Source organism: Pelmatolapia mariae, linkage group LG5 (genome assembly GCF_036321145.2).
Source record: "Pelmatolapia mariae isolate MD_Pm_ZW linkage group LG5, Pm_UMD_F_2, whole genome shotgun sequence".
In the NCBI taxonomy this organism is placed as follows: Eukaryota; Metazoa; Chordata; class Actinopteri; order Cichliformes; family Cichlidae; genus Pelmatolapia; species Pelmatolapia mariae.
The window spans coordinates 26,932,658-26,958,389 of NC_086231.1; the positions used below are offsets into that span (position 1 = coordinate 26,932,658).

At 42.0% G+C, this 25,732-nt stretch overlaps 3 protein-coding genes and 3 non-coding genes across 7 annotated transcripts; 4 read left to right on the forward strand and 2 right to left on the reverse strand.

Moving 5' to 3' along the window:
- Window positions 1-44: 44 nt before the first annotated feature.
- On the reverse strand, window positions 45-6,358 carry mlnl (motilin-like). Its single transcript, XM_063474528.1, has 6 exons — window positions 6,252-6,358; window positions 2,860-3,037; window positions 2,325-2,457; window positions 618-719; window positions 292-397; window positions 45-154 (listed from the first exon to the last, which is right to left on the reverse strand). Exons 3-6 carry the CDS (start codon window positions 2,436-2,438, stop codon window positions 147-149), a joined length of 330 nt encoding a protein of 109 aa, XP_063330598.1. The 5' UTR covers window positions 2,439-2,457; window positions 2,860-3,037; window positions 6,252-6,358; the 3' UTR covers window positions 45-146.
- Window positions 5,522-11,557, forward strand: nop56 (NOP56 ribonucleoprotein homolog). Its single transcript, XM_063474527.1, has 12 exons — window positions 5,522-5,629; window positions 6,301-6,390; window positions 6,480-6,594; window positions 6,953-7,117; window positions 7,325-7,523; window positions 8,317-8,504; window positions 8,866-9,017; window positions 9,206-9,306; window positions 9,865-10,013; window positions 10,224-10,345; window positions 10,640-10,759; window positions 11,005-11,557. Exons 1-12 carry the CDS (start codon window positions 5,627-5,629, stop codon window positions 11,326-11,328), a joined length of 1,728 nt encoding a protein of 575 aa, XP_063330597.1. The 5' UTR covers window positions 5,522-5,626; the 3' UTR covers window positions 11,329-11,557.
- LOC134628270 (small nucleolar RNA SNORA51) lies at window positions 7,720-7,855 on the forward strand. The gene has a single exon (XR_010093966.1). It is a non-coding gene; the product is annotated as a small nucleolar RNA SNORA51 (small nucleolar RNA).
- Window positions 8,653-8,771, forward strand: LOC134628274 (small nucleolar RNA SNORA26). Its single transcript, XR_010093970.1, has one exon. It is a non-coding gene; the product is annotated as a small nucleolar RNA SNORA26 (small nucleolar RNA).
- Window positions 10,468-10,535, forward strand: LOC134628269 (small nucleolar RNA SNORD57). The gene has a single exon (XR_010093965.1). It is a non-coding gene; the product is annotated as a small nucleolar RNA SNORD57 (small nucleolar RNA).
- Window positions 11,558-12,463: 906 nt separating the features above from the next.
- ubap2a (ubiquitin associated protein 2a) lies at window positions 12,464-24,914 on the reverse strand. 2 transcript variants are annotated; one of them, XM_063474531.1, is made up of 27 exons: window positions 24,842-24,914; window positions 22,900-23,037; window positions 22,514-22,591; window positions 22,231-22,341; window positions 19,945-20,107; window positions 19,782-19,862; window positions 19,635-19,698; window positions 19,164-19,261; window positions 18,936-18,994; window positions 18,770-18,840; window positions 18,454-18,613; window positions 18,069-18,339; window positions 17,644-17,948; window positions 17,208-17,434; window positions 16,715-17,000; window positions 16,263-16,302; window positions 15,965-16,139; window positions 15,645-15,696; window positions 15,039-15,357; window positions 14,826-14,917; window positions 14,660-14,710; window positions 14,453-14,546; window positions 13,948-14,364; window positions 13,741-13,845; window positions 13,600-13,667; window positions 13,321-13,512; window positions 12,464-13,218 (listed from the first exon to the last, which is right to left on the reverse strand). In XM_063474531.1, exons 2-27 carry the CDS (start codon window positions 22,993-22,995, stop codon window positions 13,123-13,125), a joined length of 3,771 nt encoding a protein of 1,256 aa, XP_063330601.1. In that variant the 5' UTR covers window positions 22,996-23,037; window positions 24,842-24,914; the 3' UTR covers window positions 12,464-13,122. The 2 variants fall into 2 exon arrangements, with proteins under 2 accessions (XP_063330601.1, XP_063330600.1); XM_063474530.1 differs by lacking the exon at window positions 24,842-24,914 and adding an exon at window positions 24,306-24,608.
- Window positions 24,915-25,732: the final 818 nt, after the last annotated feature.

The window sequence follows — 25,732 nt, forward strand, 5'->3', positions numbered from 1 at the left end:
TCACAGAAATTACAGCGCAAACTAGAATGAGTGACACAATCACTTCCCTTTATTGATTAATTCAGTAAGACACAATCAAACTTTAAAGCATTCTGTGCTTTTTGAAGAATTTATACAGCGTTCATTCCCTCATGCTATCAGCCTTGTTACTTTGCTGCAGAGACAGACAGTGAGAGAACATTATGATTAACAAAGATTTGCATGCATGTATTAAGGTTCTTTAGATAAGATCATATTGTGGCTTTTTCAAAAATGTGACTTATCACCAATTATCTTGCACCAATCAAATACCTTTCTGACGCTCCTGGGTTATTTCATGGATGATCTCTTCGAGCACTGGAGTCACGTGATCCAGCTGTTTTGGTGAAAGACGGACAGAAATCTCCACGGTCTTCTCCTGGGCAGAATATGCACACATAAGTGTTAATGTCTGAAACAGGTCTCGCTTATAAATGAGACACTGAGTCTCAATGGGACTACCTGTATAAATAAAGGTTAAATAAAACATAAAAATAATGCCTTATGTTGAATTAAAAAAGTGTTTTAACTGTGACTGGACTGAAAATATTACACTAGCTGTGAAGGCAATTTGTTTGTCTGTGTGCGCAAGCGCTCACGGGATTTCCACCACGTTCTGTCTGAGGAACCTGTTGGACGGTGACTTCTTCAAACTGGCCATCCTCTGATCGAGGCTCCATGTCCTTTCTCCCTTCTCGCTCCTGCAGCATGGACACATACACACATAGATGAACAAAATGAGACAAGCTGCTTTTTTTAATTTCTTAAGAAGCTTTATCTTCTGTCTTTGAGTCACAGTTTAAAATAATCTTTATTCATCTTGTGAAACAAATCACAGTTCATTTCAATCTAAATTTTGTTTTATATCTTTCCTGAGGGTCAAGAACTACAAAACTGAAAAATTCTAGAAAAGAGTGAAAAATGACAGTCAAAATGCAGTAAAGCCCAAAGTGATGCCATAAACTATACATAAGCTCAGTGAGTGAGCAAATTCTCCACTTGGACTGTTTCTCTTCCATGTGAGGTTCCACAAGGTGCAATCCCGGATCCATGATTATTTTCCTTTTCCATCCTTCCTTTAGCATGCATCGATCTTTGATTCAATTTTTTTCTGGAATTTGTATCATTTCTATGCTAATGATATTCAGATGTCCACCCTAGCTGACTGTTTATCACAGATTAGTCACTGGCTTCTGTAATTGCCTTGTTTTAAACTAACAAGACTGAGGCCATGATTATAGCTCTTCTTGAAATACATTCAAGAATCAGTCAAGTGATTGCTTCCTTTCGCTCATCTGCGAAGACCAGTGTTCGCTATCATGGTGTAATATTCGACTCCTCAGACTTTGAGTCACACATAAAATCTATCTCACATTCCTGTTACTTTCACTTAAGGAGCATTTCTAAATTGCAAAGTATGGTCCACACCTTTGAAATAGAGAAAATTGTTCATGCATTTGTGTCATCACACCTAGATTATTGTAACACCTTATTTACCGGGTTAGATAAATCATCTCTTTCACATCTGCAAGCGAGCTTGCATTACCCAAATTTTATTCTCTTTATGTTGGCTTCCAGTTGAGTCGAGAATTTGTTTTAAAATTCCCACACTTACATGCAACTTCTTGTTAAATACCCTGCTGCTTGCTGTCTTCACTCACAAGCTCTACCAGTTGGTCCCCATACTAGACTAAAGACTAAAAAGGGACACAGCCTTGCAGCCTTTCAGCCTGTGGCACTAAAGCTCTTGAAGAGTTTACCACTCCAGCTCTGTTTACCCAACTCTGTGGAGTCCTTTAAAAACAGGTAAAAACTTTTCTGTTTAGTGAGGCCTTTTGTTGACATTCTTTAGTTATTTATGCTTTTATCTATTTTTATTCTGTTTTAATATGCTTCTCTATTGATTTTAATTTTAACTTTTAAATGTTGTACATCCTTTGTGACTTTTGTCACTAAAAAGCATTACATAAATAGACTGTACTTACTCTGTTATTTGCTAGGGGAAAAAAACAACAATAACTTAATAGGCCAATTCTTTATTTGCTACATTAAAAAGTCTAATCTGTAGGCAATATTCCACAATATTTTCAATTATTTCACAGAGCCTTTTGGTTTTTCAGGACCAATAGTAATCAGTTTACCAGTATGTAAAAGGAACTAATCCTAACCTTCAGAAAAGTTTGGGATCATACACCAATGAGCTAAACGGCTGATTCATGACTGAAAATCATGACTGATTTTGTGGTCTGGATTGACCTATTCATTCAGCTCTAGTTTAGCCCTAGCTGTATACACATGCTGCTTACCTTCATCAGCATCAACTCTTTTGGGCTAAAGAACGTGATGTGTCCCTCCGTCCTCTGAACCAGCAGCGCCATCAGGCACACCAGCACCACACAACCAGCAACTGCTCCACGCATGCTCAATTTGCTCTGTCCCCTAGAAACATACACATTGGTACATACAGAGCAGAAAGTTTACACACAATACAGTCTGAAAGTGGCCAAGCGACTCTATTTTGCTGTGGTCGACATCTGACATGACATGCAGCATGTAACCAAGAGGGGACAAAGAAACACAAGGAATCTCATGCTTATGTAATACAGAATTTGGGAAATACATTAGAGATAGGGAGGGAGAAGACTGGGGGGGGGTTTGGGGTAGAACAACAAACTCCTCCAGAGGCAAGATAGAGAAGAGGTTGTAGTCATATTTACAACCAGCAAGACAGGTCTGTGCACAAATGTGAGTAGATGAAAACAGAACATCAAAGAGAAAGACAAACGAGAAAGACCTAGAGGCAGAGAGAGACAGAAGCACAAGAAGCCATGAGTTACTCACGTGCTGTGTCAGCGTTGGTTAGTTGCTTGAGGAAGTGTGCTTTAAAATGAGCAGAGCTCCAGTGGTCTGAGTGTCAGCTTGTCGCTGTCAGCCTTTATATCAAGCCCTCTCCTGATCCCTAAGCTTTTTACTGTCCTCCCTCACATCCGCTCCTCAACAAGCTCCTCCAAGCATAGTCCTGGAAACACAAATATTACTCAGGAACGGTTGGCTCATTTTTTTTTATTAGGTTAGTATGCTCACCTAATCTTCACTAGTATGTATAAATTATAAGATGAATGTATACTGTGCAAAGTTTTTTTTTTAAAAAAAGTAGTCATTTGCTCATTTATTTTTACTCATTTCAGTAAGTAGAATTAACTCATGTATTTATAACACATCCTACAAAAGACAAACTGCAAACTGAGAAGTAAAGCTCAATTTTTACGTGACTTTCGTTTGGGGCACTGAGTTAAATATAGAAACGGGGGGGAAACAATTATGATAGTCTATTCAAAGAAGTCAGTCATATATCCTTGGCTCCAAGTAATTATCTAACACATTCTGACATTTATGACCTGCTACTAATTTGTGTTTGTGCACATACAGAACCACATGCATCTGTGCCTTGGAAACCTCATGACTTATTTCCTGCACGATGGCGAAATGTTACTGCAATTTATTTTTATTTTGTTGTCAGAATACTCAGCAAGAGTGTTTATTACAGGCATTGCTATTGTTCTGTGTGGTTTATTACATTTTAGGTGCATAGACGGAGCTCTGTATGTCTTCTCTAGCACTTTATATAACACCAGCACTATGACACACAGGTGACTGTTACATTTTTCTAACACCTAGAGTATGTATTTTAAAGTAACATTTAGAGATTTAGAGTCTTCAGGATAAATTATGGAAATTGTATAACCTTTATATTACAATACTAGTAAAGAATATGTATAAACAGTTTAAAATAAACCATGCTGTATATTTTCAAATCTACATTTTAAACTTTGGCGTACAGAATCAAAAACCACAGCAAATGTTTCAAGACATCACTCACTGGGTACTGAATTTGGGATTTTCCCTTTAAAGGGGGAAAATCTCACTTCCAATGCCATGTTTTTACTCTTGGACTCTTGGAGTCCAAGAGTAAGATTGATTGATTGATTGATTGATTGATTGATTGATTGATTGATTGATTCCAACCATCACTAATGATTCTCAGCAGAGCTGAGCAGAAGCAGCTTAAGACTCACTCTCCCAGAATTGAGGTGGGGGGACACTGTGGGAGGACCAGCAAATTCAGGGGGTGCATTGCATTAACTTTTTAGGAATTACAGTCATTGATATCTAAAGTCCCCCATTTTCAAAGGATCTAAGGTAACTGGACAGGTCCCTAACAAGCAATTTTCTGCTCCCTTGTTTCATTACAAATAAAGCAGCTGAAAACATTTGGCGTTAATTCAAGTGCTTTTGACAGTTAATCTCAATAAGAGGTCCAAAGAAATGTTGATGCAACTGAAGGAGTTAAAAAAAACATTCACAAAAACACTTGGTTAGATTTGGTAACCATGTCATTGTAACATTGTAACCATGTCTACGATCAAGAGAGGTGTTCATGGATAAAAATAAGGTGCAAACCACTAGGTACACTCAAGAACAATGCCATAAAACATATAAAGAACCTGCAAAGTTGAGTAAGTGTTGTAAATGTTGACTAATTATACCACAATGACAAGAAGAGAAAAATATGGAGAGAAATACCTAATGATTATTAAAGAAGTAATTCTGAAGTGCACAGGGTGGTATTCTGTTCATATTCAGCCAAATACTGCAAAACTGATTAGTCAGCACTTCACAGTACAAATATATAATGACCCAAGGGATAATGCAAAAGCAACCGGTGAGCCATGGCAATGAAATGGGATATTCTTCAATTGCCTATTTATCTGATCCCAACCTAATATAGCATTTTTTTTAAGTAATTAAACACAAACCTCAATCCAGAAAGACCCACATACAAGCAGCAACCAAAGTGCCAAGAGTGCCAGCATAACAGAGCATCTCAAGGAAGAAAAAAGCATTTGGTGACATTTATGGTTTACAGACTTCAGGATAGGATTTTCCTTCAATTAAAAATAAATAAATCTTATTTAAAATGATGCTACTTTGTGCAGTTAGTTTTTAACCTGGTGGGACACTGTATAAAAAATTGCTGTAACTCCTAAACAGCTAATGTAATGCTTTTGTTAAGAGCCTCTAATTAAAACTGAACGCCTGGACTTCAAAATCGCATATTAATTGTAAGATTTGGAATCCATTGTGGTAGTCTGCAGATGTGGTAGTCTGTATTTTTTTTTAAACTACAGTCCCTGGCTATAGATATTTAAAACATTTTTCTACCAACAAATAACCCAACACACACGTGGCCCAATCACTTTATTGTTTTCGTCTGTTTTGCCCCCTCCGACATTTTCTCAGTGTGTGAACTGTAAATACAACGCTTTAGAAAAAATAAAATAAAATTTGGGACGCGTTTACCCACAGTTAGATGAGAACATATATAAGAGCACGAACCTTATATTTTAATATTTGTTTCTTCAGCATAGGAAATTGGGGAAAGGAAGCAAATTGAAGCTTTCTCGGTCTGGTCTCGCGATGTCAGAGCTGCTACCGCGGGATTTGGGGCGGTGCTGCAGTTTGCTGAAACGCGTGGACGCAGTCTTTTTGCTGAGGTGAAGCAGCATATCAGACACGAACTGCGTGCTGCCGCGGAGATTTTCCAATCATGGTAAGCTGAGCGGGGTTGGATATTTTGGCATGACTGCAAATTGTTCGTTAAACTATACACTTTCAGTTTCTTTGCAGTTAGTTGCGTTTTAAGAGTACAAATGTCTAGTTAGATTTAGTTCACTTCTGTCGAGCTAAAGGCCCTCCGACATTTGGGGAGCAGTTCCGCTAGTGCTGACATTAGCTGGAAAAATGTATCTTACTTTAAAGACTTAAAGTGACAAATGATGTGTCCAGCTGTGTTAGTCGCAGTCGTACTAGAAGCACTGATATATTGACAGTGCTGTAGCAGGTATTGTACTTTTCTAGGGGCCGTGTTAGCACAAGCTAGCTCTTAGCAAGCACGTTATACGCGGGCCTAGGTCGACACGTGGGTGCATCGAGACTGCAACGTGGTTACGTGTGAAAGTTACGACAAAGCAATGGTAACTAAACCTGAAGTGGGAAAACACTTTTGAAAAAGCTACTGCACATTTATGCCTAAAATTGCAATCTTGGCTTAGGAATTAGTCGAAAGTGAAGTTAGCTTGTGTCTCGCTGGTCAGCACGTGGGGACTAGTAAACATTTTATCTGAACGTAGTTTTAGAAACACCTTCCTGTTTTTGCTGGCTGCAAGTGTTACCTGTTGACGTCTGTCGTCTAACTCGATTGCGCACGATCACTTTCCCTAGGTGTTGCTGCACGTGTTGTTCGAGCACGCGGCGGGCTATGCTCTATTCGCCGTCAAAGAAGTGGAGGAGATCGGCATGCTGCTGCCCCAGGTGCGTCCTCTTCCCTAACTCCTGTGTACTATCTGTTTTGTGTGCTCTTTAAGCAGAGCACTGATAATAGTGCTTTTGTGTCGTGTCAGGTGGAGGCGAGCGTGCTGAGCCTCGGAAAGTTTAATAGCATGGTGAGCTTAGCCGCCTTCTTCCCCTTTAAGTCGGCCCAGGCTGCCCTGGAGAACATGAACGCCATCTCTGAAGGTATGTATGATTATCATTTTTCTCTTTATCAATCTTTTGTGGAAAAGTCCTCAGCTGTAATGATGTTTTATAATCTGTCAATCCACTGAGTTATTGTGCTGACAGTTTCATATCAACCCTGAACACCTGAGGAAAGACTTGACATGGACAGATTTTGATTTGTTCTTTTATCTGTAATAATTGTTAATGAGACTACTTTAATTATATATTCAATTTGTTCTGAGATGGCAAGATTGCATGATGGCAAATTATCGGGCTTTAATATGATAATATCACAATAGTCAGTGTCGCATCTTTTAGATGGCTTTCCAACTCAACCACGTGTCTACAGATATAATTACTCTTCCATCCCTTGCAGGTGTGGTTCATGCTGACCTGAAGCTGTTCCTAGAGACCAATCTGCCCCAGTCTGGGAAGAAAAAATCAGTGTTGGGGGTTTCTGATGCCAAGATTGGAGCAGCATTACAAGAAGAACTTAGCAGTTCAATCCAAACTGGAGGGGTGGTGGCTGAGATCACACGAGGTGAGAATGTTTACCTGAGAGTTATTACAAAATATGCAAAACGATACTGTGTTTATAAAATAATGTGGACTGTTGTGATGTGAGCTTGTGATCCTGAAACTCATGAAGGTTCATACTGAAAATCTGAACAGCCGTTGGACCTGCACTTTTCTGTTGGTGTTCTTCTTAACACTCAGCAAACCTTCTTAATCTGTCCTGTCCCATCAGGTTTGCGTCTGCACTTTCACTCTCTGGTGAAAGGTCTGACTGCCCTGGCTGCCTCCAAGGCACAGTTGGGTCTCGGCCACAGCTACTCCAGAGCTAAAGTCAAGTTTAATGTCAACAGGGTAGATAACATGATCATCCAGTCCATTGCTCTGTTGGATCAGCTGGACAAAGACATCAACACCTTCTCCATGCGTGTTCGGTAGGAAATTTTCATCACACAGTAAAAGGACTGGTTAACTGGTTTTTGCATAAAATTAAACAGTTTAGGGAACATGTTAGCCTTTCATGCTGTTCATCTTTCACTTTTTTTAATGTCAACCTCTAGTTTTGTGGCTTTTCTGTTGACAGATTTGCATCAGGCTTTTTGTAGTTTGGGGTATTGCACATTTTGGGGCGTCCTCCTAATGCTTACCACAGACAGCACACCTCAGAGTGCTGACTGTATAGAAACAGGAGGTACATCAGTTACTCCCAACACTTCTGCTCAGCCAGCTGTTATCTGGTGAGGCAACACTGTTGGGTGGAACATCGTGTATATTTACTAGCTCAGCATCTTGTAGCTGTTTGGGGTGTCGTGACGCATGCTTTCATTTTGGTGTGAAATATCCTGGTGCAAACTGTCAGAGTGCAAGATCATCTAGAACATTTAGGCATCAGTTATTGTCAGCTTTAGCATTCAAGTCTTAAATGCTCCAGGCTTTTCCTACCGATACAGGACTCTGTGAATAGAATTGGATATCTAAAGAGGAAGAGAAGCTGTAATTTTGAAAGGGATATTTTTCAACAGTCTTGAACTTAATTAAAAATTGTGCCATCTTAATGGGTAGTTCTGTTTTGTACTTGAGCATAAAAGCCTCGGTTATTGGGTTTGTTTTATAGTAGGTTTTTTTTTTTTTTGTTTTGTTTTGTTTTTTTTTTAAATGTGCAGCATTTAAATGCTTAGTCCAAAAATCCTGCACTCAAAGTTTTAACAGCCTCTTGTTTATCTACAGTGAATGGTATGGCTACCACTTTCCGGAGCTCATCAAAATTGTGTCCGACAACTCGATGTACTGCCGCCTGGCTCAGCTCATTGGAAACAGGAAGGAGTTGTCAGAGGAGAACCTAGAAAGTTTAGAGGAGGTGGTGATGGACAGTGCCAAGGCTCAGGCCATCCTGGATGCATCACGCTCCTCTATGGGTGAGTACACCAGACATTCAGAGTATGTGCTGCATAATTTCACAAAAACACATCCTGCTTGGGTCAAAGTTAATTTCATCCATATCCAAAGTTAATTTATGCCAGCTTGACTCTGGTTCATCCACATACTCCACATTGTGCCCCTTTTTTGCCCACTCTGGACTACAAGTGTCCTTGGTGTCTAACACAGGGGGGTAGAGTAGTTCTCTCATAAACCTGTAGTGAAGGCATGCATCCTCACTGCGGATCCTGTCGGGAGAAACAATCTCACGTTTCATGCCATGTACTGGTTTAAAATGTCACAAATGCAGCACCTGCTAAAGATATAATGCTGATCATCCTCTGGTTGTTTGGTCTTCAGGTATGGATATATCTCCCATTGACCTGATTAACATCGAGAGGTTTTCGAGTCGTGTCGTGTCTCTGGCTGCCTACCGGCTGGAGCTGCAGGAGTATCTGCGGTCTAAGATGAGCCAAGTGGCTCCAAACCTGGCAGCCTTGATTGGAGAAGTGGTGAGTCGAAGTTTTATTTTTAACCCCGACACACGGACCAATGATGTTATACCAAAATCTGTCAATCCACTGAGAAAGTGTGATGAAAAATGTATTCGGTGCTGATGGTCCTCATACTGTGTTGTGCATCCAGTGTCAAAATTGTGATTTTTGCTTAAGGGGGCCATAACAGATTTTCTTATCTCCAGGTTGGAGCGCGTCTGATCTCCCACGCCGGCAGTCTGACCAACCTCGCCAAGTATCCAGCATCCACGGTTCAGATCTTGGGAGCAGAGAAGGCCCTGTTCAGGTACTGGGGCACCCCCTCCCTGCTGGGGAAAAAAGTGGTTGCAGTGATGGCAGGGCTGGGCTGGAGCAGAGCTGGGTGACTGGAGAACACACAGTCTCCTCTGGAGTGATCCCGCTCGCCCAAATGCACACCCACAGTCTGAGCACCCACTCACAGCACAGAGGTAGAAATTTGACTAACACTACAGAATGTTTGAAGTTACCATCAACAGTGTCTAAAACTAAATTCTAGTGATAGTGTCCACGTAGCTGCAAAGTTAAAAGAACACGTTTCATACAACTTATGTGCCTTCCAAAGTGCATATTTTAATGTTGTCCACAAGAGGGAGCTGTTAAGTTGCTGGCATATTAGTTCTATATGTTAATGTGTGTACTGCCATTTGGATGTGGCTGAACCTCATGTCAGTGGTAGTTGTCTTTCCTGATAAACTGCATGTTAAACCTGCGTATTTCAAGTCAGGTTAACTGCTGTGTGTAGACTTTGACCAATAGACTGTGAAAGGGTAACATTTCACACCTGCCGTTCATCCTGATTGTGAAAGCAGCTGTATTTTCACAGAGCCCTGAAAACGCGTGGAAACACCCCCAAGTACGGCCTCATTTTCCACTCGACTTTCATCGGCCGTGCCGCTGCCAAAAACAAAGGCCGCATCTCCAGATATTTGGCAAACAAGTGCACGATCGCCTCACGTATCGACTGCTTCTCAGGTGAGTGACCCACCACACGCCTGCATCGGCTTGCATACATGTGGCATCATTGCAGTGATGCTCATATTTTTCGTCAACAGTATTCAGCCTTAGGGTTGGTGTTGAGAAGCTTTCTCCTGAGCAGAGCCACATGTCTTTTAGGGACACTGATTAGTCAAGTGTAATCCGCCGCTTGCTGAGTTAAGCTGAAGTTTTCTCGCTTTCTTACAGAGTTGCCCACGAGCGTGTTTGGTGACAAGCTGCGTGAACAGGTAGAAGAGCGGCTGTCTTTCTATGAGACCGGCGATGTACCACGGAAAAATGTGGATGTCATGAAGGAGGCTCTCAAAGAGGTTAGCTTGAGATTTTTATTATTATTGATTTTTAAATGTCTTGTCAAAGGCCCAACAAATGGAGAATCAAGTTCCTGTAAGACATTTCAAAAGTATCTTTGATTCATTCAATCTCTGTATGCTGTAAGTGATGAGACATCTTTCCCTGACATCTCGGTGAGGGTAAAAGCTGATTTAATGAGCCTGATGCAGCACCAGGACCTCTGGGGAAAAATCTCATTGTTTTACCCTGATTTAACTGAATTTGTCGTCTATTTTATTTTTTATTTTTTTGTCTCTCTCTCCTCATCTTAGGCTACTGATGTTGCAGCTGAGATCAAACGCAAACTAGAGAAGAAGGAAAAGAAACGTAAGAAGCGTGAAAAGAAGTTACAAGAACTTGGAGAAAATGGAGAACCTAACGGTGACGCAGAGGTAAGCGTTGTTTTTCTGTGGCCTTGGCATGTTATGATTTGAGATGGGACCCAAACATGGTCTCTTCTCAGTGTACGGCATGCCATATAAGAAGACTCCGAACCATTGGCTGGTCCTAATCAATGGGCTTGATCACTGAAGAGAGTCGTACATTAAAGCTGTATCACAGGCATTAGGCTTTCAGGCTTCCAAGCATTGAAAAGAGTGTTTCTGATATTTAAATTTATTTATTTTTTTGTCTGAAGGTGGAGAATGGAGAAGAGGACAACACTCTTAAGAAGAAGAAAAAGAAGAAACAAGCAGCTGAGGAGATGGAGGCACAGGCAGAGGAGGCCCCCTCTGGAGAAAATGGAGAAGAGACTTCAGCCAAGAAGAAAAAGAAACGAAAAGCAGAGTCGGAGGAAGTAGAGGAAGCTCCAGATGCCAAGGATGGAGCTGAGGAAACTGAGACTCCTGCGAAGAAGAAGAAGAAGAAGCGAAAAAGTGAAGCTATGGACACGCAGCCAGAGGAAACCCCAGAAACACCTGTGACTAAAAAGAAAAAGAAGAAAAAAGATGCTGCAGAGTAAAGAATGGATGTGTGGACAATAAAATTCTTTTGTGTACAGTTTTTGTTTTAATTCAGATAACCCCTATATGAGGGCGTTAACTGTATAAGTCTAGTATACCAGTAGCTTTGTTGTACTGTCTTTTATTTTTGTAACAATGCAGGTTATTTTGCTAATGAATGCTTATAACTGTGCCTTGGAGTCGGTAGAATTTACTGCACTTCTGAAAATAAATTGCCTCTCAAGCTTTTTTGTTGTTGTTAAAAACATGTCATCGTTTTGGATTTGGGGTTTTTTTTGGGGGGGGGGCAGCATCACTGTTAACAGGTAATCTTTCCTGAAAACCATCATTGGAAAGCTTTCCAAAAAAGGCTTCTTGGTTTGTAATTCCAGTTTTACCAGATCTGCAGAAATGCAGATGTTGAGTCTTGAACCAGAGGACCCTCAAGTGTAGCCTGTTGAAGATAGATTTAGTCGTGTACTACTGTAACATACCCCGTCCAGTCGGTTCACCTGGCACACATGACCTTGATTATATAAGCTGGCATTTAAAAGTCACTGTACTGAATGTCCTCATCGTTATGGAGACGAGGCAGGCACATTTCAATACATCACTGCTCATCGAGGCTAGTCCACATATTTTCGTGTGGACTGTTGACATAGCTAAAATAGTCATGTGTGCACAGAATTTCTGAAAGGCTAGTTTTTGGCAATTATGTGCAGAGGGTAACTGAAGCTTAATCATAACTTAATGCAAGAAGAAAATCTGGTGTACTCTTGTCTATAGATGTTCAGCATATTAAATTTTTAGGTCTGAAACAACTGCAGTGTATATTTATACAGGGTGCACTTTTGTAAGCGCAGGTCTGGACAGTGGCAAAACTGTTGTGGACTTTCAAAGTTGCTGAATGTCAAAACAGAGTGTGGCCACTGTGTTGTATGGTCATTAATCTATTTAACAAGGAACAAAAATGCTTAAAGTTTCTGCTGAACTGCTTCAAACGGTGCCGATACCCATACTTCCTGTTAAATGTCATCCCTGAGCAACATGGTCTGATTACACATCAACCATCCTTTGTTGTCAGACTTTCCAAGTATCAGTCTGAATTCATAACCTCCAAGTGTAGTAAGCAAATACTGATGCCAGATCGATAGAAACTGTTCATAACTTTTAATTTGGACAACAAGGATTAAACCAATGTTAAAATGACATCAAATCCAAGGCCTGGCTGGTCAAGCCAACCAACTAGTAAGAGTCGGAATGAGAGACAAATGGAAGGAAACGGGGGTAAAAGAAAAGTCTAGCTATCAACTCAAGTCACCCTCAATATAAGGATTCACAGATGCGGGAGACCAAAGTTACAAAAAAAATATTTCTTCTAAAATTAAAAAAAGGCTTTTGCCATGAAAATGATGGGTATAATCTATTTACATCATTCTCAGTTCATGTATGCATACAAAAAAAATCCACATCACAAGATGCTTGTGTTCAAGTATATTCACCATCTTCATCTCCATGATTTAGCATTCTCATCTTTCCATTATTTTGAAATAAAATGTCCTTCAAAATAAAAACAAAATGCAGAAAACCACATTTTATGTCCTACCAATACATATATACTGTATAAATACATACATAAATATATTTTACATACAACAGCCATAAATTTGAAAAGGGGATATACAGAGCAAAGGGGAGGGGGGTGGTGGTAGTGTGTGTGTTTTAGCTTGTGTTGTAAATCGTTTGTCCCTCTATGATCTTGTCAGTCAGATATACTGGTGTGGTGCACGCACACATCACAGGTGTAGTCGTTCTCAGTTGGCCCAGTAAGGGGAGCTGCCGTAGCCCGACTTGTTGACTTGGCTCTTCTGCTGCAGGCTACTGGACTGGCCACGCTGGCTCGGACCACCCTGAACATCAAACATCAATAAACAGGTAAACATCCCAAAACAGATAAACATGTATGAAGTGACAAAGATGAAACCCAGGAGACTGCTGGGAAGTATCTCTACCTGTCCGTCCTGAGCAAGATGGTGGTGCAGCAGCTGTGAGTGTGGTTGCTGGTGAGGCAAGATGTGGAGGAATGGGGCAGGTGCATAGCCTCCAGGAGCTGCTCCAGGGTTCAGAGGCCCTGGACCCCCCAGCGCTGATGGCAGACTGAAGGGAGGAGGGGTTCCTGCATGGAAACCCTGCTTATCAAAAGACTGCAGATAGAGGAGAGATGATTTATTAGTAAAGGCACAAACAGCACAGCAACACAACAGGGTGGGTGTGCAGCTGACATTTGTCACCTGGGTCTTATTGTAAACACTTCCACTGATGTCTGGCACACCGGAGTTACTGGATGTCACTGAGACCCCTGGTAGAAAAACAGTACAATTAAAACTTGGACTTTAAAAATTCAAATTAGCAACAGTGTCTTTTCTTTGTACCTTTCCCGGGGCCAGTAGCAGCAGATTTGGCTTGTGCCTGTGAAGAGGAGTTGTACCCTTTACTGTATTCCACTCCTGCCGGCCCTGCTGTCAGCTCTTCGTACCCTGGAAAAGAAAACATCTTGTCTCATCTTGTCAAACAAATCACAGTAACAACAATGCTCGAATTGCCAGTGCTGACAGGCATTAGCATCGGTTTTTAGGAACCTGAGCTGAAGGTGTGCTGGCCATAGCCGCTGGGCTGCTGCTGTGTCTGCTGCTGGAAGGGGCTAGCCGAAGGGTTTCCCAGGCCGAGGCCCATGCTGTGCTGCTTGGCCGAAGCTGGTCCTGGCCCTCCAGGAGGAACAAACATAGTGGGGCCATATTGGAAGGTAGCAGCACTAGGTACGGCACCGGGCACTCCAGGGTAGTAAGGCAGGCCTGTGTAGCTGTAGCCTGGCGGCAGAAAGGCCTGCTGACTGCTGTGGTGCTGTGGCTGGCCCTGGGGCTGAGGCTGGGCCTGAGGAGGCTGAGGCTGCGCCTGGTTCTGTCCTTGGCTCTGAGCCTGGGGAGGCTGCGGCGCCGCAAGGCTTGTGGGGGGAGCTGGGGAGGTGGAGTCATTCCTGCCAAACTTTGTGACTTCACCTAGCAAAAACAGGAGAGAAGTCAAGTGAGAACAAACACCGGATTTTAGGATTTCTGGCAAGGCCAGCCAAGAGTTAGGGTGCTTTACCTGAGTAAGGGTTGTTGGCAAGGCTCCCATCTCTGCCGGAAAGAGTTGCTGCGGGGCCAGGGAATGTTATTCCATAGTAATCCTGCAAAGAGGGCTAAAGGAAGAGAAGAGGATCAGGAGAGGATCCACAACAACCTAAAAATCTGAACAAGCACTAAAGAGATGATAAACAAAGAGTTGTCCCACAAGCGTAACAATTCATCTCACCATTGGCAGTCTCGACTGGAGCATATGCAGGTCCTCATAGCCATAGATCTGCTGTGAGGCACAAAAAACAAGAAGGCTCAGTCACACATCCTACAGAATACTGCATGTGTAAATACAAAAGCCCAAGTACAGAAAAGTGACTCTAGATCTTAGAAGGTCTACTTACTGGGTAAGCAGGCAGCAGCCCCCCCGGGCCCATAATGTACTGGTTGGGCAGTAGAGGAGGCACACCCTGGGACAGGTTAGGAGGAGCTTTACCTGTCAATACAATAACACACGTTTACTTTAATGTACATCTAAGGGCTCCAATTAGAGCCACTTTAAAGGTGGTATCATGGAGCCAGTGGTATAGGTGAAAACAATGCCCTTAATGCATTACCAGTGGAGGAGGAGAGCAGGGGTGTAGTCCTTGGTGCAGAGAGGTTGGATGTGGCAGTAGCTCCATTGGAGCCAAGTCCCAGCACTGTACTGCTGGTGGCGGTAGCAGCTGAGTGAAGTCCGCTTGTACCAGCAATACCGCCAACTGTGCTGCTCATGTTGTTGCCCATGCTGGGCATGTTGGACAGGTGGCTGATGCTGCTGCTACTGTTGCTGCTGTTGTGGGCTGAGTGGAGTGCTGAGGCTGTGGGTTGGGATGACGTATAAGAGCCAGATGAGGGAGCCAGAGAGCTCACATTACTGCTGTCAACACTGGTGTACTGTAGACAAAGAAACAAAAGAAGTGGCTTGAATTGAAGTAGTTCTATTCAATTTATTCTGCAGATTTCATTTCTTAAGGAATGCTGCCTATACTGGTTATTAAACTGGAGACACCCAGATGGCAGGGGGTCCTTTACCTAGGATCCCCTCCCCAAATAATCAAGACATTTATGCTTTTAAGCCTACTTTGGCTTTATTTTTATTAGGACTTTGGCACATCAGCCTGTTATAATTCCATGTTATTAAGCTGCAGAGGAAATCACACAGAGAACAAACAGGTACTTACAGTGTGAGAGCTGGAGCCCAGAGCTGAAACTGAGGAATGACTGCTGACATGACTGCAGAGGGAAGGCACAGTGGAATGTGTGATCATTAGCAAGTGTACAAGGAGGCACTACAAGTCAAGAGGTTGGTTTTTTGTTTGTTTGTTTTGTTGTTTTTTTAAAGATGACACACTGAGAAAAAAAAAATCTTTCAACCATTTGGAAGAAACAGCAGGCAGATGGTAACAGGTACCCAAACAGTATGTATTCTCTTTCGGAGTAGGGAACACAAATGTCTAAATTAAAGCTATACTAAGTTACTGTGTGTGTTTAAGTGTGTCACCTGTTGAGTGAGTTGAGTTGGCTGACTGAGGGCAGGTCCGCTGCCAGGCCGGAGAGCGTGGTGGAGCTGTGTGGAGGCATGGTAGACGGTAAATGGGAGGAAGGAGCTGAAGCGCCGTTGGTGCTGATGTTCATAGACGGTGACTCTGGTTTTGGTGTAGAAGAAGCTGATGAAGCTAAGATTGGGAATACATAATCGTGTAAATAACCTGAATGAGCTTAGCCAAATGAAGAATGTTGACATTTGTAAACAGCAGCAAATATGCATTCAACTGACCAATTAATCAAAAGTAACTCACTGTCCAGAGCAGCAGAAGTCCTCACACCATTCAAACCGTTCTGGTGGTAAGAAAATATAGAGCAGCTGTGTTTTCATTCACGGATAACAGATAAGAACGTTTACAGCATCTACAAACACACACTGTATCAACAAAACTTGAGTTCAGTTCAGAGTTGACATTATTTGGCAAGACAGTGGAAATCAACCCTAAACAAATTTATCATGTTTGACAGGAAGTTAGTATGAGACTGAGCAAATGACTCATGACCTGTAATTTCTGAGTGACACTGTTTTTACAACAGGAAGTAACACTGTCTGGTTGCGTTGATGACCAATGACCTCAAAGATAGAAAATGGTCAAAGTGGAATGTAAACAGCCTACCAATTAATTTATCCCCCCTCTCCACTCAAAGATTACCACCTTTGAGGACAGACTTTGTGAACTACTGCTCATTAGTCCCTTTTACTCACCATCACTGGCCCCGTGGCCTCTTTGTTCTGAGAAAATGCCAGTCTTGTGTGAGGGGGCATGGTCCCATCATAGCTCCCCCCCACCGTGGAGAAGGGAGATGAGGAAGGTACAGAGGCGGAGGTGGTTGAGGTTGTTGAAGAGGAGGAAGGAGTGTTGGTTGAGCTTGCGGTCCCTAACGATGAGGAGGTGAGACTGGGCAAAGCCACTGTGGAGGAGTGATAAACTGGCTCTGATGAGGAGAGGGGCAAAGACAGGGCCACCGAGAGAGGGCTGCCCAGTGACTCACTGCAAGGCACCAAAATGAAAAGAAGTACAGATAGGTTGACAGTTTAAAACTTTATGTACCATTTTCCATTCTGAGTCATCTATGATTAAATCTGCCTTTTACACAGTATTTGACATACACAGTGTTTTTGGGATACATCTTGTTAAATGCGTCGCTCTTGCATTGTTTTAGAAAGATTTAATAAGTGATCAGAGGCGACACAGTACCTGAGCGGTTTAGAGTACAGGCTCGTCTGGCTCTGTGCCCCCGGTCCTGTTGCAGGTGGTGCTGAGGCAGGGGCCGACGCGGACTCCCTCGATGCTGCACTCACGCAATTATCCACGACTCCAAATTCTGGCAACGCCGACTCCGAGCCAAAGTCTAGCGCTCCAAACTGGAGGTTCAGTCCAGGAACATCTGCTGAGCCTGGCATCTCTACTGCAGTGGATGGGATCTTTCAGAAAGAAAGTGAAACAGTCAAGTTCTAGCACCTGGATATAAAGTGTGTAAAACTGATGACTTTGGTTTGACTCAAAATTAAAATTCTAATAATAACAACACACTTAAGGATAAAAGAATAAAAATAAAACCCCATGCGGCCCATAAGGTTCATGAGTAACTAAATATTTATCTGAGAGCTTAAGACTATTGCTATCTGTTTACCTTTGACGTGGGAGGTATCCTTCGTTTCTGGCCTTTGAGCTGTGCCCGTTGCTGCTGTGTCGTGCTGTTGCCCTGAGGGTCCAGCCCTGCATTCGGGGCAAGAGGTTTAGCACCAGCAGGAGCCATCACCGGGCCTGCCTGTGCTGGCGTGCTGGTGTGTTGGGGAGCAGGTGAGGCTGAAGCAGATGGTGCTTGCTGTTGCGATTGTGGACTCGTCTGACGCGCCAAAGGCAAGGAGGGGCCCGTGTGCCTCTGAACCAGCTGACTCAGCACAAGAGAAGGCTCTGGCTGCAGACCAAACTCACCTGCGGAGTCACAACAACCAGAAGGAGCCGGGAACAGATTTGAAATAAGTGAATATAAATGCTTATGCAATAAACAAAAAAGAAAAAAAGTGAGCACCACTTTTCCATTTGTACACCTACGGCTGTACTGTGAGGACAGTGAGGTGGTGTTGGATTCTGAAGTCTTCATGTCCCAGCTAGAGGAGGAAGGTGGCGGTACAGGTGCTCCCAGGCCTGGCAGTCGACCAATAGAAGTGTTGCTTCCTTGGGTACTGACAGGAGGGGTTGCCTGGGATGAGGAAAGCTGACCCAAGCCAGGACCCTTCAGCTGTTCCAGTATCTGAGCTCCTGGGTTGGCCTGAGTCCTTTTAGCCTGGCCCAAGTCCCCAAAACCAGCTCCCAGCACTGATGACTGGCACAGAAGAGGAGAAAACAGAGTCATCAATCTTTGTTTCTGGATCTCTGTACAACACATGGCAGATCAAAGACCATGTGACATGAGAAGGAGTGTAGAGTGTATTTTTACCAGAGCAGCATGTGCGTAGCTTGTGCTACTGGTGGCACTGCGGCTGTGGGGCTGCTGCTGGTGATGATGGGAGTTGGTAAAGACCAGACTCTGAGAGGAAGAAGGAGGTGGTTCTCTTGCTCCAACCACAGGCTTCTGCAGCAGAGAAGCGAGGTCCAGACTAACAGACAGAGTCCATTCAGCCAATTAGAAAATATATCAAAGCAAAAAAAAAAAAAAAAAAGAAGAAGAAGAAGCAAAAATGTAATATAACATCTCTTAACAGGAAATTCTTGATCCCCCACCCAAGAAAAGTGTAAAATATAAAGTTACGCACCTTTGCCCAGGGGTGATGTGGTTCTCAGCAGCAGGTGCACATGAGGAGGTGAACACTTTGGTCTCTGAGAGCTGCAGAAGGACACAAAGACAGACACACAATTGTTACACCAGCAAAACATACCTGCTACTACCAGGCTGTAATGTGTGACACTGTGTCAACTCACACTAACATCCTCACTCCAGTCCTCAGCTGCCCAGTCTTCCAAAGTATTCCTCCAGGCAACTAGAGGACAACCAGTAATAAGTGAGAAGTGCAGACAGAATAAGCAGGTGTACAAGAAGCAGTATGCAAACTCTGATAGGGATAACGGTCCTGTCTGCTCTGTGGGCACACACCTGGATATATAAGCCATGAGCTGTTTGTATGTGAATGTGTGTTCTCTTGAGCTCACCTGTTCCATCTGTGCTGTTGTTAGTAGTTGTGTCCCAAACCTCTGTTTGTGTGGTCCCTGTCCCAGCCTCTGAGGTATAGTCAGCAGGATTGAACGTCCTGGAGAAGATTTAAGGAGACAAATACTGAGACAGACACACAAACACACACACACACACACAAAAAGTGGTTTTCTAGTAATAGAAGTAATAGAAAATACTGCCAGATGAGAATGTGTGTAGTTACAGGGTTTTAAAAAACCTTAACAACAGGCTTTTTTTCCCCCTCCTGGCTGCTTGGCCTTCAGATTTCTGTCAGAATGCATTTATCCTGTTAGTTTCTAAACAGTCAACTAAAAAAAAAAAAACATCTTCATTCTCATTGAAAACGTATTAATTTTCACCTAAAACTCTTAGAAGAATGAAACTGTGTGTGTGTGTGTGTGTGTGTGTGTGTGTGTGTGTGTGCGTGCGCGCATGTGTTGCCAGCATACCCCATCCCCTGGGCTGAAAACCTGCTTCCTGTTGGTGCTCTCCCTCGACCTCGAACTCCAGATCCTGTGTGATAGTCACACAAAGGTTAACAACTTACCCTCAAGTGTTCGCTATACTGACAGTGCTGTGTTGGTGCACCTGCTCACCTCTTCCACCTTTGACCCTCCGACCTCGATCCGAGCCTTTGTCCACTGGTGTCACCTCAACACCGTTCTCCTCTGGACGTGCTATGTATGTAGAAAAAAAAAGATGACTAACATGAACAGTAGGACAAACAATACTGAAAATTGAAAAACTGAAGTTCCTTACCCTGTCGGCTCCGACTGGCCCCCTTGCCTTTGCGGTTGCCAGTGGCACGACCCTTGCTAGCCTCCCTTTCACCCTTCTTCTCCCTGTTCTCCTTGTTCTCCTTGCTTTCTGATGGGCCTTCTTTCACCAAGGGCTTCTTCTTTCCCACTGTTTCCCATGAGGTCTGAACACAGAAAATGATTTTTTTTTAAATTAAACAATGACACCTTAAATAAACAGTACTGGATTAATAACATAATAATAATAATAATAATACATTTTATTTGAAAGCACCTTTCAAAACACCCAAGTAAATAAGAGCAAATAAGACAAGCATAAAAACAGGAAATGAACACAATAATAAAACAAAGTTTAAGAGCATGGAGAAGTTATACAGAGTAGGCTATCTTGAACAGGTGGGTTTTGAGGGTGGACTTAAAACGGGGGAAAGAAGTGATGTTTCTGAGGTCAGGGGGTAAGGAATTCCAAAGTCGAGGGGCAGAGCAACTAAAAGCCCTGCCCCCCATGGTAGTAATAAGACAAAATGAAGGAACAGAAAGAAGAAGAAGAAGAGAAGAGGAGGATCTGAGGCACCGGGATGGGATGGAGATCTGTACCAAATCAAAGAGATATGGTGGGGTAAAACAAGATACCAGCACTGAAGCATTCAATAGCAGCTTTAATTTAAAAGGAAAAAAACAAAACAAAAGATACTGAATAACATTTTATCAGTGATTGCAGCTGCAGACAGCAGCAATTATTATTGTGAATAAAATGAAGGGTATTTTACATCCTTTTCCAATGAGCTACTGATGGCAGACTGCCCAATTTAAAAGGTAACTCCTAGGTAGTGTTTTCAATTGAGGTTTTAAGTATTTTAACCAGCTCTTTAATCAGCTGCTTACAGCCCTCCTTCACCACCACTTAACTGAATTAGTAATCGCAATCCCCTCTTGTTCTTCTTGTCAAATGGAGTGCAGTTAGCGAGTGCTCCGGCTATGCCTGGTTAAACTGTTTGTTTACTTTTGAGTCACACATGCCTTCTTAGCTTGATTCTACTCAATGGTATGTTTTTGCTTCAAGTGGTGAAACAAGTTTGTTGTTCCCACCTTTAGCAGGAACAGTTTTTTCTTGAGTATTTTGCCAGAGCATTGTGCTTTGTTGGAAGTTACCAAAGTAGTTCCCTTTCTTACTAAAAGCCTCTCACTGTCAGACATGTTTGAGCTTGTCTGCTTGTCCATGCTGGGAAACCCAAGTCACGGCGTCCTCATATCACTGGTACCGTGATATGGCACTTTTGTCGTATAATAGCAGATGATATGATATGCCACAGGCCTAATGGTAACCCAACATGAACTTGTGTATTTTGCTCCAAGACATGCCACGCCAGGGCACTGAAAAACATGAAAAAGAAAGCTGCGATGTTGACGATTTTTGACCACCCTATGCAGTGACGTGTAAATAAATACAATAAATACCAGAACAATTTTCCTTATTGTGTAACTACTCCTACAGCATAAGAAAAATGTTTCAGAAGCATCTCTTTCTTTATGACATAGTGAACAGTACAGTTTTCAGATTACGTAACAATGATAGCATTACAGTAGAGGCTTCCAGGTAAGATGGAAAACCAGCTATTTGCTATTTTTGGGCTTCCATGAAAGCAAAAACAATACTGATAGTCAAGCCTTACAGTCTTTCCTCAACATCTGAGCCAGCTGGCATTTTTCAAAACTGCTGAGACGTTCAGACACAACACCCAAGTGCTTGCCAGGCATTTAGTGGCCTGTTTGACCTTGCGCTCGGAACAGAAGACCGAGGAAAATTTTGTACAACAGTTCATGATAAAAAATTTTTTTAAAAAAAGTCACACAAGTACTCACAGGGACACAGTGCAGCTTAGAGACTGATTTTAGTGGATATGTGCATATCTGACAGAGCTCAGATGACACTACTTAAATTCTATTTTAACCAATAAGATTCTCTTCAAATCCAGACCAATGGCTCACACTCCACTTTAAGAGTACATGAAAATTTGAAAGTGACAGTACTGAACATTTCACTATACAGCCTGAGTATACACAATGATAGCAGTTAGCAAACCCTGATGATGCCATTAAATGACACCAAAATGTTCATGTTTCATTTGTTTTAAAGTTTCAGCAACTTGTTCTCAACAAAAGAAAAAAATACACATCTCAAAAACCATCAAACAGAGGCTGTTATGAACAGTCAAAAGCAGATTAAAGGCTCTATATGTGTACTTTGCATTGATCCCGTTTGATTTCACCTAAAGTTGTCATTTACCATGTCTGTGTTGCTCTCCAGGAGGAAGTTGATGGCTCTGCTGACATCCTCATTGCAATCATGGAGCGCAACCATGCACTCATCCTGGTTTTTCCCCGTCACTTCCATCAGCTTGGTTAAAAAAGAAAAAAGAAAACATTAGAAAACAAGATTAGAAATGTCAAATGATAAAAACAAAATGCACAATGTAGATTAACGGAAGAACATGACAACATAGCCTGATTCCCCCTAAGAGTCTGACATAAGCCCCACACAGTCTGACAACTACTTAAGGGTCACTAACCTGGTTAACTTTGCCCTCAAAGTCAGCATCATTCTTGTCATAGATCATCTGAGCAAGCCGGATCTGCTCAGCAGTAGCCTGTAACACAGAAACAATTGGACAGCTTTTACCAAGAGAAAAAATGAGGAATAAAGTATGTGAAATGTAAAGAGAATGAATTCAAATGTTTGGTTTGTTTTGAATTGTCTGAAATCACTTTATATTGTCACAATATAAAGTGCATGATTGTGAAGCTGCAATCAAAACAAAAGAAAATACTTTTCAGTACTGATCGTCAGATAAATTGCTTGTCATGGTTGTGTTGGGGTTCGGTTTTTTTTTTTGCTTTTTTCTCTTAAAATGTCAGCATTTCAAAGAACTGTGGTTTTAGGTATGCAGTGGCTCACCTGTATTTGTTTCTGTGGTTGTGATGTGTGAGCGGAAGCTGGCAGCGCTTTTTCCCGAGGACCCCGGGCCTTGTCGCCGCCCAGCGAGCTCATCATATACAGTATATACAAAACTCTGTATGTACAAAATAGAAAAATCTGCAGAAGGAAAACACAACATGTGTTGATGAGTGAACGGAAAGGAAAATAACACTGCAGTTACTGTGCTGCTAGAATAGAGTGTCAGTGTTTGTTTTTATTTTTCTTGAATAAGTCCGAATGCCAAAAGTATGTACTGTGGGTATACCTAAGCCTTATTGGACAAATATGAATACTCCCCTTATGGAGGCTGTAAGCCCCACAGTTGGCCTGGTGACGCAACAGCTTTGCTGAAAATCTGGGTCAAGGAGGGAAAGCAACCCAGTGTCCTCTTACAAACAGCACAGAACTCTGTGTGTGCGAGGCAGAACAAACACTACACACCCTGACCCCACACCCCTTGCTTTTCTAGACAGTTTAAAGCAAATTTGTTGTACACACTCCAAGCACCAAACTTCTGCAGTGAAATACTGAATTCTTCTCTATACTTCTATAGTCCTGTGCAAAATAGATCTTGTTTTACACTGGCACCAGCTAACATGTTTTTAAAAGCACATAGTAAACACTATCAGAACCACTTCCACAAGGAGGGCTTTATTTACCCATAAGCATACAGCCAATGTGACTTCTCAGTACTCTGTACTGCAACGTTTACCAGTGAATTTTCACTACAGTGTCCACCATAAGGACGACTACAGATGTTCCCACTCACCCATTTGTTTTATGTCAGAGAACAATAGCAAGTGCCTGAATGACGTTTGCAAATACAAAGCTGCCATTGGCTACTGGACTGAACAAAGCTTAATGCACAAGGACGACCAAGCTTCAAAAGGAATTTTAGCTTTTAAAAAAGCAAGAAAAAAATAAATATATTTATGACCTTGAGAATATATGAAGTATATATAATAAAAATATTTAATAAAAAATATATATAATAAAAATATTACTACATCGCAATTACGGGTATCGACAGTCATGGCCACAAACGATAACAAAACAATAATCCACTAACAGTATTTCGCAATTCCTACTAATATTTATGTTGGCAACCAGAAATATCACATCAGAGACAAGTTCCACGAAGCCCCGTGTTTATATACATTAACTTATATCTGTTTAGAAATGTCTAAATTATATTTACCTACAGGTTATTATTCCAGTAACGAAGGAAGCAGAGGGTTGTTTTGAAGCAATGCTAACATTAGCCCGCTGCTGTTACTTATATTTCGAGTTTAACAATGAGACACTTTGGTAACGGCTAACATCCCATATCGCTCTTTGAAAAATAAATCAGATTCACGTAGCACTGTTTTAGATTGAATACTGACCGACTTTGTGCCTTTGGTGTTATGGTCCCCTTTGTCCTCGCTAGCAAGAACTGAAGTTAGCTACCAGCTTGCTAACGCTGAGACCGTAGCGTCGATAGTGAACAAACGATGCAGTGGGATCGCGGATAGCTAACGATGCTATCTAAATCTGGTCCAAGTTGATAGCCAACGGCGGTCTAACTGGCTTATTTAAGCTTTATAGGCATTTAAAGGTCCACACAGCCATGTTATGACAGTTGCCTTTAAACCAGACGTGCCGCAAACATGTAAACTAGACGCTAACCAAGCTAACAACAAAGGTACACGAAATCTAAAGCAAAGGCCTCGTAGCGAAGCACAATCCCATCCCGACATTGCTCGCCGGGAAACAAGACAACAGAAAAATTGCGAAAAACATCCTTCACAACCTCGAGAAAGCGAAACAGAAAAGCCAGCGACCCGGTGCTTCACGAAAAAAAGACAATAAGCACGTAATTAAAATACCAGAAAACACACAAACTTAAGTTGAAAATCGCAAGAAAATATGTTTTTATTACCTGCTAATACGCTTCACTCGGCCAGCAGCAGACAAGATGATCACGTGACGCGTGGTGCCGCGGTGGATGCTCATCTCTCGTCTCCAGGTCACAACTAAACTTCTCAGGTTTTACCATCAGCGATGTCCAGCAAAAACGCAGATTTACTGGATTTTTAATCGTGGTGTGCTTTTTGAAGACGCACACAGTTACGTATATCAGATAATGATATGATAATGTACATAAGTGCAGTGATATTTGCCAATCGCCTACACGTTTGAGATATTTGTTTATAAGGCATTAATCTCGCCAGAGTGTCAAGTTTACATTATTAAGCTATAACTGAGCGAAAGTGATCAAATGTAAGGCTGGATTTAAGGGCATAAAGCGTCTGCACTTTCACATTGCTTACATCTCATGCCTGTGTGTCTTTGATTTTGATTTCTCTCCCTCACTTATTATCTGGAGAATTTTCAATTTGCCATTTTTCACAGAGTTACCGTCATCTCTCATTTTTCAGCTAATGTGGAGGCAGAATTCATCCATATGCGCATTTACGCACTGTGCCATGTACGCAAACTGTTCCTCTTTGCAATGCTGTCTTATAAAGTTAGATTCAGACATCAATCTAGACATACTGTAGATCTTTTTGAGCTCCATTAATTACAGCATTTTGACAGACATTTTACTGCTGAATATTAGAAGAAGAAAGCAAACTACACGAGTGTGGTGTGGTGTTTGTACTGAGCTGTATGACTTCACTTATGTTCAATATGGAGCGATTTCTGACTGAAAATCTTAAACAGTGCAAATCTTACAAATACACATGAAATGTAAAAATAACTATTACTGGCGCGGACACAGCAGGTACTTTGGTGGTTGGCCTTATTGTATATGTAATTGTAAGAGTTT